General features: G+C 58.5%; 1 protein-coding gene across 8 annotated transcripts in view; it reads right to left on the reverse strand.

Annotated features, from left to right (window-relative positions):
• Positions 1-259: 259 nt before the first annotated feature.
• Positions 260-15,234, reverse strand: part of OSBPL5 (oxysterol binding protein like 5) — a 66,006-nt gene continuing 51,031 nt past the window's right edge. For 7 of the 8 annotated variants that reach the window (XM_055415266.2, XM_055415268.2, XM_088832384.1 and 4 more), the window contains exons 14-22: positions 14,176-14,274; positions 6,171-6,268; positions 5,652-5,741; positions 5,418-5,554; positions 4,825-5,010; positions 4,467-4,593; positions 3,120-3,264; positions 2,701-2,803; positions 260-1,014 (exon numbers count right to left, since the gene is read on the reverse strand). In XM_055415266.2, coding sequence (XP_055271241.1) covers positions 876-1,014; positions 2,701-2,803; positions 3,120-3,264; positions 4,467-4,593; positions 4,825-5,010; positions 5,418-5,554; positions 5,652-5,741; positions 6,171-6,268; positions 14,176-14,274 — 1,124 coding nt within the window. In that variant the 3' untranslated portion in view covers positions 260-875. Of the gene's footprint in view, positions 1,015-2,700; positions 2,804-3,119; positions 3,265-4,061; positions 4,248-4,466; positions 4,594-4,824; positions 5,011-5,417; positions 5,555-5,651; positions 5,742-6,170; positions 6,269-14,175; positions 14,275-15,234 lie in introns of all 8 variants that reach the window. The other variant, XM_088832387.1, reaches the window with a different exon arrangement.

Consider the following 15,234-nt stretch of genomic DNA (forward strand, 5'->3'; position numbering starts at 1 on the left):
CAGAATTTCCCCAAGAAGGCAGCACACAACATGTGTGTCTATTTCATGCGTGAAGACGTGTCCCCAAATGGGAGGAGGGGCAAGAACATGGATACAAAACTGGTCAGCTCAGATGGCACCACCACAGCTTAATTTACGGCTCTGTGTCTGCATGTGCAGAGCTACACACACACACACACACACACGCATGCACGCACGCATGGCATTTGACACAGGAACAGAGGCCAGACGACAGACGCTGTTTGCAGCCTGACTAAAATATTGCAATTGCGTTTATTAAAAATGTGTGGGAAGGGAAGACCGTGCATCCATCTGAATAAAGTGTCCCCCCTCGGGCCCAGGCCAGGGATGCCCCCCAGGCACGTCACGCTCACCTGTGCCCACCCCAGCTTGGCATGTCCCGGCTGAGGGAGGTGGGCCGGGCCTGTGAAGCGCATCAACTGGGCCCCACCATGTCGACGGCACAGGGGGCAGAAGGAAGCCCGGCTTGCTCCTCAGAGCCCCCCACTCACCCCTGCTGAGGGGTGACACCCGGAGCTGGGCAGGCCCTCCTGCCCCTCTGCCATCAGCCCCCCTGAGGCTGCCCGGGGGGGTGATGAGACAAGGTTGCCAGGGAGCGCGGCCCAGCGTGAAAGTGGCATTTGGCTTCAGCATTAAGGCCAGCGCGGGGCGGAGGGCCCTGCGGGAACGGCCAGCACCCCGCCCCCCAGGTCCCTCCTGCTGTCCTGCGGCTGTGGGTCCCTCCATGGGGGCCGCGCTCACGGAGTCTCTGCCTCCACGGGGCTGGCTTAAAGTGCTAGGTGCCTGGGAGGGAGGCTCGGCCTCCCTTGCTCCCCAGTCCTGCAGACGATGCCCACGCCATCCCCACCGGGCTCTTATTTGAGGATGTAGTTAATGAGCAGCTGACATGCCAGGAACACGCAGAGCAGGAACCAACAGCGAGGGCTGTGCAGGGGGCCTGGGGCCGGGGCCTGCCTGGCGTGGGCCGTGGAGCTTAGCATGGCCGAGAGGTGCCTGGAACGAGAGGGCGCAGCGGTTCAGCCAAGGCCAGCCAAGCAGCACGGTGAGGAGTCCGGCCCTTGGGTGAAAACGGGGTCAGGGGGCTTGCATGGGGTTGGGCCCCAGGGCACGGTGGCTGCCGGGGGCTCCCTGGCACACCCGCCCCAGAGAGGGGTCAGGGCTAGCAGAGCTGGGGCTCTCACATCCCCCCTGCCACCTCCATTGCTGTGGGCTGTGTTGGAGTCCTGACCCCCAGCAGCCAGAATGCAACTGTTTGGAGATGTGAACTTTACAGAGATAAACAAAGTAATGGGGTCACTAGGCTGGGCCCTCATCCCACAGAACTGGGGGTCCCTGTAAGAAGAGGAGGTCAGGACACAGACACACACAGAGGGACGACACTGTGAGGACACGGGGAGGAGACGGCTGTCATCTGCATGCCCAGGAGAGCAGCCTCGGGAGGACCAGCCCTGCTCTGATCTGGGATTTCCAGCCTCCAGGCCAGGGAGGGGCAATGCCTATAGCTGAAGCTGCCGGACTGGGGCTTGGCTGGCAGCCCAGGAAAGCCACAGCTCTGTCCTGGCCTCTTGATATCACTGTGCCTGGACCAAAAGCGGAAGCTTATGATTGTTTTTTCACCACCTCCCTCGCAGCAAATCTCCTTCTGTGGTGCTAGATGGGCGCCCCAGCCCCCCTCCTGGTTCCCATGGCCTCCGGGCCCGGTTCCTCCATCTCGGCCTCTCACCTCAACTCCCCCTCCTCCAGGAAGCGGCCATCCTGTGGTGCCCGCTGCTCAGGACTGACCTCTGTGTTCCCCATTTCCAGCTCTGCCCTGCCCAAATGCATCCTCCTCCAGGAAGCCCTCCCTGATCATGGAGACCACCTTCCTCTCCGACTCTTACAAGGTGTCGAGTCTCCGTTTCCCTTCGCCCTGCACAGCATCACGATGGATCTGGTAGCAAATGGTGAGAAACACCTCTGGGCCCCCTTGGGTGAGTCGCAGGGGAAGTAGGGCCGGCCTCGTCACAGGCACGAGATTCTAGGCTCCCAAGAGCAGCTCAGGTGTTCATAGCTGCCAAGGGCTCTCAGGGCGCCAGACTCAGAGCCCCACCCTTTGCTCCGTCTTCCTCCTGCCCCAGGGGCACTGCTGTCACCCCCAGTTCACAGGTGGGGAGACTGAGGCCCAGACAGCCCAAGGTTTGCAGCTCAGAGACTTGCAGCCTTGACTGGAGCCTGGCTCTGGGGCAGGGCTGGCGAGCAGGGCTCTGTCTCCTGGCCGGGGCAAAACCAAACGTGTTCCCAGGCCTTCCGACATGACTCGGCCCACTATTTCTGAGGTCCTACTGGTCTTGGGGCTTGGGGGGGCCACTGCCACCAGCACCCCTCCTTCCAATTTCCATCTGGCTCTGCCCATCACCAGCTGGGGCCCCCTGTCCTGGTTCTCCTGGGTCCACCAAGCCCCCGCTGCTGCCAGCGTCCCCCGGCCATCTCAGGCTGTTCACACACCACTCCCTGCCCTGACTGCCCCTTGCACATGGTAGAACCCCGGAGGTGCCCTGGCCTCACCCAGCAAGCAGACCTCCTGAAGTCCTGAGGGTCTGCAGCAGGAAGGACAGTCCAGATGAAGGCCCCCGTCCCCACCCCCAGCTAGGGCCGTCTGCACTCCGCCCCCCGCCCCCCAGCTGGTCCTCTGTGCCCCACCTGTGCAGCTCCTGCTGGGCCTCCCGGATGGACAGGATCGCCTCGTGCAGCGCCTGCAGCCGCCGCGCCTCTTTCCCACACCGAGGGCACGGGCTCTGGCAGCCTAGGGGCGTCGGGGAGACGTGGAAGGAGCGCGGAGAGGTGAGGATGGGCGGGTGGGGGCCTGGGGCCGCGGCCCGCCTCCCTACAGCCACTGGCACAGGAGGGACGTGGTGCCTATCCCGGAGGGAACTCCCAGGCTCAGCCAGCCTCTGATAAGCCGGGGCGGGGGGGGGGGGCGCCAAACGGGGAGACAGGCACTCCCTGAAGACAGGGGACCAGGAGGCGGAGCCCGCCCAGAGTCACCGACCAGCCCCGCCCCGCGCCCGGCGCCCCGCCCCACCCGGCTTCTGGTCCGAGGGGCGGCCCACAGGCCTCACCCGGAGCGAAGGCCCCGTCCTCCTCCTCGTCCTCGTCGGAGAGCTCGGGGCAGGACTCGGGCGTGGAGCCGCTGCTCTCGGTGACCTGGCTGTGGCCGGAGGGCTGGTCGCTGGGCTTGCGGAGCCGCGGGTTGGGGGCGGACCCCTGGGGGGAGACGGAGCGGCTGAGCGGGAGCCCACCCACACCCACCGCACCCGCGGGGCCACCTGTGCCCTGGGGGACCAGCTGGGCAGCCGCTGGCCATGGGGCCCTGGCAGTGGGTTTATGGCAGGGCGGCCGCAGAAGAGGCGGCCGGCAGCGGCTGCTGGCTCTGGGTGGGTGACAGGCCTGGCCCTGACCTGACTGCAGCGCCCACCGCCGCCCCCCTCCCCCCGGACCCCCAGCAGGAGCTTCCCCAGCGTGGACTCAGGGACCCCCGGGCTGGCCTCCCGAGGACAGGGGTGGCCGCGTGACAGCAGGCCTGTCCCCCGCGAGGGCCCGGGGGGTGCCTGACACCCTGCATGGGGCCCTCGGCCCCGGTGAGTGTGGTCAGAGCCAGGGCAGGGGGGCTTCCCACACAGGCAGGTTTTGGGGAGTGGGGCCTGCGCTGACAGGAGAGGCTGCAGAGAGGGAGGAGGGTGAAGGGGGTGCTGGGGGAGATGCGAGCAGGAGGGTCCGGGGCCATCGGTCCGGGCTGAGGGGCTGCAGCATGTCGGGGAAGGGGCTGGGACACACACAGCTGGGGAGGCACCTCGGCCCGTTTGCTGGGGAAATTGGGGCCACTGGGCAAGATGGGGGAGCCCACCCCTCTGTGCCCTGGGGGGCGGTGTCCCCCAGTTGTGTGCACAGTGGGTGCCCAGCGGGCGCTGTTCCACATGTGGGGCCACCCCAGGCTCCCCTGAAACAGCACCTCTGCTGAATGCTCCTCCCTCATGTTCCCCAGGGCCTCCTGCCCACCTCACCCCCTCACAGAGGCCCAGGAGTCTGTGCAAATGCCACCTCCCCCTTCTCCTGCCACTTGGGCAAGCCCCTGGGCCGCCATGAGGCTCAGTGTTTTCATCTGTAGAATGGGATACCGACCCACTGACACCACGGAGGGCGGCTCTGGGGAGCGACGGGGCAGGACCGGTGCACCCCAGCACAGTGCCCTGAACATCGGGGTGTCCCGGAAACTGAGCGTCCTGCAAGTCCAGGGGTCTTGGCCCCTTGCTGGGTGGGGAAGGGTGGGACAGGGACCCTGGGGGACACCAAGGGAGACCCTGCTGGGATGTGTGTGGGTCAGAGTGTGATGGGAACCCAGAGGAGGAGGACCAGGTTAGCTGGGTGTGAGGTGGGGGCAGAGGACCCCAGGCCGGGGTGGTTCTGACCTGGTGCCTGGGCCCCGGGCTGCCCAGGAAGGCAGTCTGGCCGGCCATGGTCTCCCGCTGCAGGGTGTGCAGGACCCCGTCTTGCTCAAACTGGGCGATGTCCTTCAGGGGGTCCCAGGGGCTGTGGCTGGGGGGATCCGGAGAGTGTGGGTTGGCAGGGGCGCTGGCCCCCACAGTGAGGGGCCCCCTCCCGGCCCAGCCCTCAGCCTGTCATCAGGGCTGGAGCCCCCAGGGGAGTGGCCACAGCCTCCCCCCATGAGCAGCCCCCACGTGGCCCTCCCCCCCATCACTCAGGGCCAGGACAGGGGGTCTGTGGCCAGCCCGCCGCGGGGCCCAGGCCCAGTCTGCCGGCACTCACTTCTCGTATCGGTAGCGCCACTCCTGGGTGTCAGGGTCCAGGTGGAAGAGCTGGGGCGTCCAGGGCACCAGGCTCTGCTGGCGCTCCCGGGCCCGCTGCCGCTGTGCCTCCTCCAGGGAAAACTTCTCCTGGGTGGCTTTGTGCTGGTCACCCTCGCTGATGGCCCTGGTGACGCGCTGCCAGAGCCTGCAAGCGGAGCGCCAGCTCTGAGCCAAGGGGACCTGGGCAGCCTTGTCCCTTCACGCTAGAGGGGAAGCTCAGAGCAACCTCCACTTGATTGCCTCCAGCAACAGGGAGCTCACTACCTATCAGGGTGCCCATCTCTCCTGGGCACTATTTACCATGAGATGGTTCTTTCCTATGCTGGGCGCACGCTTGGTGCCAGCCGGGCCCTCCCTACAGAGCTCACTCTTCCCCAGGCCTCCCTTTCTCTCCCTCCAGCTTTGACAGTCGCACGTGTCCTCTGCCGCCAGGGATCCCCTCAGGTCTGTTCTCGTGTCAGGGACATCCAGGGAACATGCATCCAGGGGATCGCAGCTGCCAGCCTGGCCGCTCTGGCTGGGGTCAGGGGTCCTGCAGTGCCTAGGCCTCACCTCTCCGACTCCAGCTCTGTCTGCTCCTCCAGCAGCACTGTGTACCGCTTCAGCCGCTGCCCGCGCACCTCCTCGCTGGGGTTCCAGAAGAGCTCGGCGCCTCCTCTGCCCTCCTCCTTGATGAACACTTCCCTGTCCTGCCCCAGATTACCAGGCGGGTCAGAGGTGCCGGCAGTGGCCTCCGGAGCCCAGGCCCACCTGCCCGTCCGCACCTGCCCAGAGGCGGTGTCTTACCCAGTGTCCCGTGAGCCGCGCCAGGACCTCCTCGCCTGACGTGATCTTCCCCGAGATCTGGTTGATGCTTGTGCTGCCCCCGAAGAAGGGCTGTGGGGACATGCCCGAGACAGACACCAGTGAGGGCGCTGAGCTGGGGAGGAGGAGGGGCCCCTTCCTCATGGGGGTGCGAGCTCCCAGCACTGGTGCACAGCGGGGGCGGCCACACTTGCCCGCGGCCTAGCTGGAGCTCCAGGGTGCAGGGTCCCTGTCAGGCCTTCGTGCCCCGCGGTGGGGATGGGCCTGGGCCTCTCCTGGCTCTGCTGTGTGGTCTGCGGGCAGCCCCTTCCCCTCAGCACCCCTCACAGCCCATCACTGTGCTCCGAGAAGGCCAGGAGCTGCTTGCCCGTGTGCCCCTGCTCAGGAAACCATCCCTGGGCACATGCAGGGTGGTGGGGGACACCCGCAAGGCCTCACCTCTCCCCTGCCCGAGCCCCACGCCCCCCAAGGCCCTGGGGGTGGCTGAGCTGCCCATGCTACCTTGAGCTTGAACTCCAGCTCGGCCTGCAAGCTGCTCTTCTCACACTTGATGGTCACCCTGCCGCCCAGCTCCATGGTCATCGTGCCGTAGAGGATGCCTGCGACACAGCCGCAGTGGGGGTCAGGGCCGCCAGGCCCAGCTGAGCCCCCAGGCCTCGGTGGAGTCCCAGCAGCGCTGAGACGGGGATGCGTGTGTCAGGCCCCAAGGGTGAGGACGGAGCAGGGACCACAGGTGCTCCCAGGGGCCAGCGCTGCCAGGAGGGTGAAAATCGGATCTGGCTCCTCACTGGCCTGCTACCCCCGGCAGACGGGGTCTCTGGCCCCAGGGCCTTTGCTCATGTGAGTTGCTAAGTCTCAGAGACACCCCCACCCTTAACTGGGTCATCGCCTCCAGGAAGTCCCTGTTCCAGGCTCCCAGGAGCCCCACTGTCCCCTAGGAGACCCTCATCACTGTGGGTCACTTGGCTCCGCAGTTCCTGCCCCGCGTGGGTCTGTTTTAACTTAATACGTCAATGTTTTAATTAGCGAAGGAAAGCATGAGTCTTCTATTTCTGGTCAGATGGAAGGCTCACTCTGAAAGAAAGAAAGAAATGACGAAAAAAGGGGAGAAGACAAGTAAGAAAGGAAGGATCACTGTCGCCCTGAGATGCTTAGAAACGTGGGTAAAGTATGTCTTTCGAAACTTCTTAAAAACACAAGCTAATTGAAGTAGCAACATGGCGGGAATCACCCCCGAATCCTCCTGGCACCCAGTGGAAAAGCTACACTGAAGGGAGGGGGCCTCCGAGCTGCTCGGGCGCTTCTCCAGGACACAGTGGTGTGGGGTCAGAGAAGCAGGTGCAGGGCCCCGTGTGCGGGGCCCGGCTCTCCAAGGTGGGGGTGAGGCCATCAGAGACCCTAGAACTGTCTACACCCGGCTTTGTAGTTTTGACTTTGGAACCAGGTACCTGTTTTCATTTACAAAATTATTTTAAAGATGAAATAGCAATTCCAAAAAATCCAAAGTGCAATGAAACCAAAGACCAGAATGAGTGTCCCTTGGTGGCATGATCTGAGTGGGGAGTATTCAGTAACCTTACAGATCCCAGTGGAACCTACCAAAGATGGGAAGGACTGCAAAAATCACAGCCCACGCTGCCTTCATGGGCTTCCCTGGGGGCTCAGATGGTAAAGAATCTGCCCGCAATGCAGGAGATCCGGGTTCAGCCCCTGGGTCGGGAAGATCCCCTAGAGAAGGGAATGGCTACCCACTGCAGTCTTCTTGCCTGGAGAATCCCATGGACGGAGGAGCCTGGCGGGCTACAGTCCATGGGGTTGCAGTGTCTCAGATAAGACTGAGCGGCCTTCACTTCACGCCGTCTCCAGGCATCTTCCTGCTGGCGGGGGCGGGGGGTGGCGGGCATGGGGGGCTGTGTTGTGGTGAGTGCTGTGGGGGGGTGTGAGTGAGATGGAAAGTGAACATGGCGGGCTCATGGAAATGGGCTGTCTCGTATGGGAGGCAGACATCTCACATGTGGTGACTGGAAATGTAAGTGTGAACACATCTGTTTTAATCTTTAAAAAACAAAACATTCTACGTTCAGCTCAGTGGAAAGCCCGAAGGAAACACAGATAAGACCCTCAAAGGAAGCAGACCTCACTCCAGACAACGGTGTCTAAGTCTAAAATACCTCTTCCTACTGTAGAGAACCAGAGACTCCCTAGAGAAATGGCAGATTCACGGGCTAGAGCAGAAAACGCCAGAGTCTCCTGGGATCGAGGCAGGAGGAGGCAGGCCGCTCGGGATGGGTGCACTAAGGTCCCAGGGCCAATCTGAGGGCTCCCGCCAGCCAACGCAGCACAAGGAGCAGCCAGCGTGACTGCAGCTGGAATACTCTTTATGATCATGTGTGTTCTGATCAAACCATGCTCAAAGCAACGTGATCTCACCCAGGACCACCTTTGGAGACCATGATCTCACCCAGGACCACCTTTGGGGGAGTTCAGCCTGTTTTGAAAACGCCAGGCTGGATGAATCATAAGTTGGAATCAAGATTGTTGGGAGAAACATTATATCAACAACCTCAGATATGCAGATGATACCACTCTAATGGCAGAAAGTGGAGAGGAACTGAAGAGCCTCTTGAGGAGGGTGAAGAGGAGACTCAAAGAAACTCAACACAAAAAACTAAGACCATGGCATCTTGTCCCATCATTTCACGCATTTTGTTCAAATGAGGAAAATGTAGGGTAAATAGGGAAAAAATGCAAATAGGGAAAAAATGGAAGCAGTCACAGATTTTATTATCTTGGGCTCCAAAATCACTGTGGACAGTGCACAGTGACAGCAGCCAGGAAATTAAAAGACACTTGCTCCTTAGAAGGAAGCCTATGACAACCCTGGACAGTGTATTAAAAAGCAGAGACATCACTTTGCTGACAAACGTCTGTATAGTCTAAGCTATGGTTTTTCCAGCAGTCATGTACAGATGTGAGAGTTGGACCATAAAGAAGGCTGAGTGCTGAAGAATTAATGCTTTCGAATTGTGGTGGTGGTAAAGACCCTTGAGAGTCCCTTGGACTGCAAGGAGATCAAACCAGTCCACCCTAAAGGAGATCAGTCCTGGGTGTTCATTGGAAGGACTGATGCTGAAGCGAAGCTCCAATACTTTGGCCACCTGATGCGAAGAGCTGACTCACTGGAGAAGACCCCGATGTTGGGAAAGATAGAAGGCAGGAGGAAAAGGGGACGACAGAGGATGAGGTGGTTGGATAGCATCACCGACTCGGTGGACATGAATCTGAGCAAACTCTGGGAGACAGTGAAGGACAGGGGAGCCTGGTGTGCTGCCATCCATGGGGTCACACAGAGTTGGACACGACTGAGCGACTGAACAGCAACAACGTTTGGAAAAGAGAAAAATCTGGCATTTTTCCTGCCTGTGCCAGACCGAGGGGCTAAGCACAGGGCAGTGAGTGGGAGCTTCCCTTTGCAGTAGACTGCCTGCTGGCTGGAGGGAGGAACAAGGCACCATCACCACTTGTGGTGCCTCCAGGTCAGCGGAAGCAGGAGCTGAGAATCCACATCCCACCCGTGCCGCTACCATCGCAGAGATGGACACAGCTCGACACCGCGAACCTCGTGGCGGGGAGGCAGGAACGGCCTACTGTTGTCTTGCTGGAAAAACTGTGCCTGAAAGTGATCAAGCCTCCAGGGATGAGGTCAGCTCCAGGTTATAGAGGATTCCTTCAGCTACACCACGAACACAGCCAGTACACCCAGACCGGAGGAAACCCCATAAGCAAATGACCTTATTCCTTCAAGAAATACATTGTGAGGGAAAAAAAGGTGCAGGGTCACACCGAGCTCAAAGTGTGCCCCTCCCCTGGAACCCTCTTCAAACAAACGAACCGCAGCATACGTGTGCGCACGTATCTGTACACACCTGGGCCTCCCTGGTGGCTCAGAGGGTAAAGGATCTGCCTGCGATGCAGGAGACGGGGGTCTGACCCCTGGGTCAGGAAGGTCCCCTGGAGGAGGGAATGGCTGCCCACTCCAGTATTCTTGCTGGAGCATCCCATGGACAGAGGAGGCTGGCTGGCTACAGTCCACGGGGTTGCCAAGGGTCAGATATGACCGAGCAACTAACCCTCTGACGTACAAAAACACACATGTATTTATGACAATTAGGGGACTTTGACTGTGTATCTGATGGTAGTAAGGAAAGAGCCTCGGTCACTTTTTCTGTGTGTAATGACAGTCTTGTGGTTACGGCCTTGCAGGGGAGTGCTTACCGTGTTGTGAGTGAGTCCGACCGTGTAGTGACACAAAATCAAACAGAGGTGGTGTGATCTCTAGAATCTACTTCAGATGGATGAGGTGGGGGCGCGTGACTGAGAACAAAGGAAGCGAGACGCCCGCTGTGTTGTGGGTGCGTGGTGGGGAGGGGTCCCTGTCCTTTCACTTGTGTCTGATGTTTTCCAACAGAAAGTTGATGAAAGTCACGTTCTTTTAAACGCACTGAGGAACAGACAGGCATGCGAGTAAATCAGCACGAGTAATCCGCCGGGAGAAAAAATAAGAGGAGGAGGAGGGGGAGGAAGGGAATCTGTCCTCTGAGCAGCGGGGCCTTTGCTGGCCTGACCCTTGGTGTCCTGTGGGGACCAGGACAGAGGGGCTGCCCCAGAGGAGCAAGGAAAGTGTGTTCTGAGACATTTCCATAAAACTGGGACTCTTACCTCCCGACACCCTCAGCAAAAGGAGAGTCAAGGACACAGTTGTATTGGGCATGGTTCTCGGGCTTAAAGGGCTTCCCTTGTGGCTCAGCTGGGAAAGAATCCGCCTGCAATGCGAGACCCAGGTACAATCCCTGGGTTGGGAAGATCCCCTGGAGAAGGGATAGGCTATCCACTCCAGTATTCTTGGGCTTCCCCAATGGCTCAGTCAGTAAAGAATCTGCCTGTAATGCAGGAGACCCCAGTTTGATCCCTGGGTCAGGAAAATCCCCCGGAGAAGGGAAAGGCTACCCACTCCAGTATTCTGGCCTGGAGCATCCCATGGACAGAGGAGCCTGGCAAGCCACAGTCCATGGGGTTGCCAAGAGTCACATACAACTGAGCGACTGACACTTTGACGTATATAAACATACAAGTATTTATGACAATTAAGGGACTTTGAATACTGACTGTATATCTGATGGTAGTCAAGAGCCTCGGTCACTTTTTCTGTGTGTGTAATGACAGTCTTGTGGTTACGGCCTTGCAGGGGAGTGCTTACCGTGTTGTGAGTGAGTCCGACCGTGTAGTGACACAAAATCAAACAGAGGTGGTGTGATATCTAGAATCTACTTCAGATGGATGAGGTGGGGGCGCGTGACTGAGAACAAAGGAAGCAAGGTGCCCGCTGTGTTGTGGGTGCGTGGTGGGGAGGGGTCCCTGTCCCTTCACATGTGTTTGAGGAGAATTCCATTGACTGTATAGCCCACGGGGTCACAAAGAGTCAGACAAGACGGAGCACCCTTCACTTCACTTGAGTTAACAATGCCTCCACCTCTCACATCCCTGGCCGTGAATTTGTAAGGTTAGTCTGCAGCTCAAATAGAAACTTCCTGGGCTTCCCGGGTGGTCCAGTGGCTGAGAATCCACCTGCCAATGCAGGGGACACAGGTCTCATCCCTGGTCCGGGAGGATCCCACATGCCGTAGAGCATCTAAGCCCAGGCACCACGGCTACTGAGCCTGTGCTCTAGAGCCTGGGAACCACAACTGCTGAGCCACGTGTCACAGTGGTGAAGCTTGTGCCCTCGAGCCAGTGCTCTGCAATGAGAAAAGTCACCTCAGTGAGAAGCCTGCAAACCACAACGGGGACTAGCCTCTGCTTCCTGCGACCAGAGAAAGCCTGTGCATAAATCAGTACGTTTTTTAAAAAGAGAGAAATTTCCTGCGTTGTTCACAACCTCCTAGACACACCAGCCTAGTATAGGGGAAGACCCCCAACAGAATTAGAATCCCAAAGTCTCAATATATACAGTCATCCACTGAAGGAATGTTTATTCAGCATCTCACTCCTGTGGGCAGAGGGGACCCGGCAGTAAACTGGTTAGAATACTGAAATTCCTAGATAGAGAATAGAAAACAATTATGTTTGCAATGTTTACAGATCTTTAAGAAGAAATTTTGAACTTGATCAAGGAACAGGATACAAATATAAACCAACAAACAGGCTTGAAATGAAATAAAATGAAATTTTTAGGGGGAAAAACTCCCTAACATCGAAATTAAAGTCAGTGGATGAATTAAGTATAAGACTAGTAAGAGTTGAAGGTTTAGATCTAAAGAAGTTATCCAGAACACAGAAAGATAAAAGATATGAAATGCGGGGCACAGAATGTCTGATCGAAGTTCTAGAAAAAAATTGAGAAATTGGAAAGAGGCAGTATTAAAAAAGAATGGCTTAAAAACTTCCACACTTGATCAAAACCATGAAATCTCTGCCTAAAAAGTTTAAGCAAATAAAAACCCTTACAAATAAAAGAGTCGACTTCTCTGGTGGTCCAGTGGCTAAGAATCCGCCTCCCGATGCAGCGGACACAGGTTTGATCCCTGGTCTGGGAAGATCCCACAAACTGAGGGGCAACTAAACCCGGGCATCACAGCCGCTGAGCCCGAGCCCTGGAGCCTGTGAGCCACAACCCCTGAATCCCGGCGGCCCTGGAGCCTGTGAGCCACAACCCCTGAATCCCGGCGGCCCTGGAGCCTGTGAGCCACAACCCCTGAATCCCGGCGGCCCTGGAGCCTGTGAGCCACAACCCCTGAATCCCGGCGGCCCTGGAGCCTGTGAGCCACAACCCCTGAGCCCGAGCTCTGGAGCCTGTGAGCCACAACCCCTGAATCCCGGCGGCCCTGGAGCCTGTGAGCCACAACCCCTGAATCCCAGCGGCCCTGGAGCCTGTGAGCCACAACCCCTGAATCCCGGCGGCCCTGGAGCCTGTGAGCCACAACCCCTGAATCCCGGCGGCCCTGGAGCCTGTGAGCCACAACCCCTGAATCCCGGCGGCCCTGGAGCCTGTGAGCCACAACCCCTGAGCCCGAGCTCTGGAGCCTGTGAGCCACAACCCCTGAGCCCGAGCTCTGGAGCCTGTGAGCCACAACCCCTGAGCCCGAGCTCTGGAGCCTGTGAGCCACAACCCCTGAGCCCGAGCGCTGGAGCCTGTGAGCCACAACCCCTGAATCCCGGCGGCCCTGGAGCCTGTGAGCCACAACCCCTGAATCCCGGCGGCCCTGGAGCCTGTGAGCCACAACCCCTGAGCCCGAGCTCTGGAGCCTGTGAGCCACAACCCCTGAATCCCGGCGGCCCTGGAGCCTGTGAGCCATGACCACTGAAGCCTGGGGGCCCTGGAGCCTGCGCTTCGAGACAAGAGAAGCCGCTACAGGGAGACACCTATGAACCACAACTAGAGTGTGGCCCCTGCTGGCTTGCCGCAATTAGAGGAAAGCCCTTGCACAGCAACAGAGACCCAGCACTGTCAAAAATAAAAATGAATAAATACATTTAAAAAGCAGAAAGGAACCCAGAGCTGTCAAGCCACAGAAAGGGATGGAGGAAACTTAAATGCGAATTGATTAAAGACACTGATTTGAAAATGCTACATACTCGATGATTCCAACTCTGTGACCTTCTGAAAAGAGCAAATCTATGCAGACAGTGAGGAGGCCAGTGGTCAGCAGGAGCTTGGGGGAGGGGGAGGGGGGAAGAGGTGAATTCATCCATTCATGTGTGACCATCATGAGGAATCTTGAGGGTGGTGAGACTATTCTGTGGTCTGGTCGTGACAGAAACACTTATGTGTCCCAGTCCACATAGAGTGTGAACCCAAATGCACACCACAGACTTCAGTTAACACTCACTAACAATGTGCCAATACCAGCTAATCAACTGTAATACTGTAGCACACGAACGGAAGGTGTTTACAGAAGGGAATTCCTGTGTGTGTGAGGATACTCGTGTGTGTGTGTGTGTGTGTGTGTGTACTTGTGCATGCATGCGTGTGTGTTGGGACAGATGGGGATATGGAGTGCTTGGCATTTTCTGCTGAAACTTTTGGAAACCTAAAACTACTGTAAAAAAAAAAAAGCCCATTAATTAAAAAATAAAAGAAATCCTATAACTGAATCACTTTGCTGTATACCAGAAATTGGCACAACATTGTAGCAAAAAAAAAAAAAGGAAATCTAAACCTTGAGCTACTACAGTGAGACTGCAGAATACCAGAAAGAAGATCCTAAAGGCAGCTACAGGGAAAAGCAGATCATGTAACCAGCAGGCTTCCAATCACAACGGAAGCTGGAAGGTGGAAACAAACTTCCGAAGCGGACAGAGCATCTGCCCAGAATTTCATACCCCGCTAAACAGTCACGTAAGAGGGAGCTTGAAACAGATCCCTTCGAGCAGACAAGAACCAGGCTGTTCCCCTGAGGGAGCCGGCCTGGACTCTGCCCCCTGGGGCGGGGGCACTGCAGTCTCTGACCTTTGCAGTGGGCGTAGGGCATGGTGAGGCTGTAATCCTCTGCCCGGTTCAGGAAGGTGAGGGTGGCCTTGCCATCCAGCAGCGCTGACAGTGAGTTCCCTGCAGACAGAGATGGGGTGGTAGGGACAGTGTGTGGAGCCAGACCCTGGGGACCTGGCCCCCCCCGCAACTCACAGGACCCGAGCTCCCTTCCAACAGGTGGGGAGAGCCCCAGGCACCTTGAGCTGTGATGCTGTGGGTGCACTTAACCTCTCTGAGCCTCAGGTTCTGTGAAAGCCCCATCCAGACTGCACAAGGTGTTCATGCTGAGGAGTTACTTCAGCTGCCGTGTGTTAGCGTTTATTTCGGTTACTAAAGCTGGGATTCTTACGGGGGAGGCTTTGACCCTTTCCAAACCAGGGCCTCTGCTCTGATTTTAAACACCCCCAGAGAGCGGGTCTGGCCCACTTAAGGGTACACGGACAGCGACGGGACTGGGCAGAGCCCATGTGGTCAGCTGGGCTCACAGAGGCACTCGGCCCACCTGCCACCAGTGAGAGCCACGGCAAGGCCAACCAGATGGAGAAATGCAGAGAAACCCACAGTGCCAGGCCCTCGAGGGCTGCTGGATGGAACATCCTGTGGTGGCGAAGCTGCTCTACCCTGTGCCGGGCGACACGGTGGCCACCTGTGGCCACCTGCACCGCGGCCAGAGTGACTGAGGGGCTGCCCGGTAAGTTTCATTTCACCTGAATCACTTTAAACAGCCATGTGTGGCCAGCGGTGCTGGACGGGCCGGCCAGCCCTGGAGGCACCTTTGCACGTGTCCTTTCTCACAATCCTCCCAGCACCCCTGTGAACCCCACGGCTGAGGGAGGGATGGGAGGAGCCACCTGGGGGCCTCTGCAGACCCCAGGTTCTGAGCACTTTACCCAGCGTGGTCCCTGCTAGGAGAGGTGGGGGAGGGACATGAATATGGCCCCCGTGGGAGGTCTTGGTGAGCCCTGAATCCGGAGCTCAGTCCTCCCATCCACCTCGTTTCCCCGAGGCCCCGGGGAGACCCCAGGAAGCCGCTCCCCT

Source organism: Moschus berezovskii, chromosome 25 (assembly GCF_049115385.1).
Source record: "Moschus berezovskii isolate FMDL1 chromosome 25, NW_MosBer_1.0, whole genome shotgun sequence".
Classification (NCBI taxonomy): Eukaryota; Metazoa; Chordata; class Mammalia; order Artiodactyla; family Moschidae; genus Moschus; species Moschus berezovskii.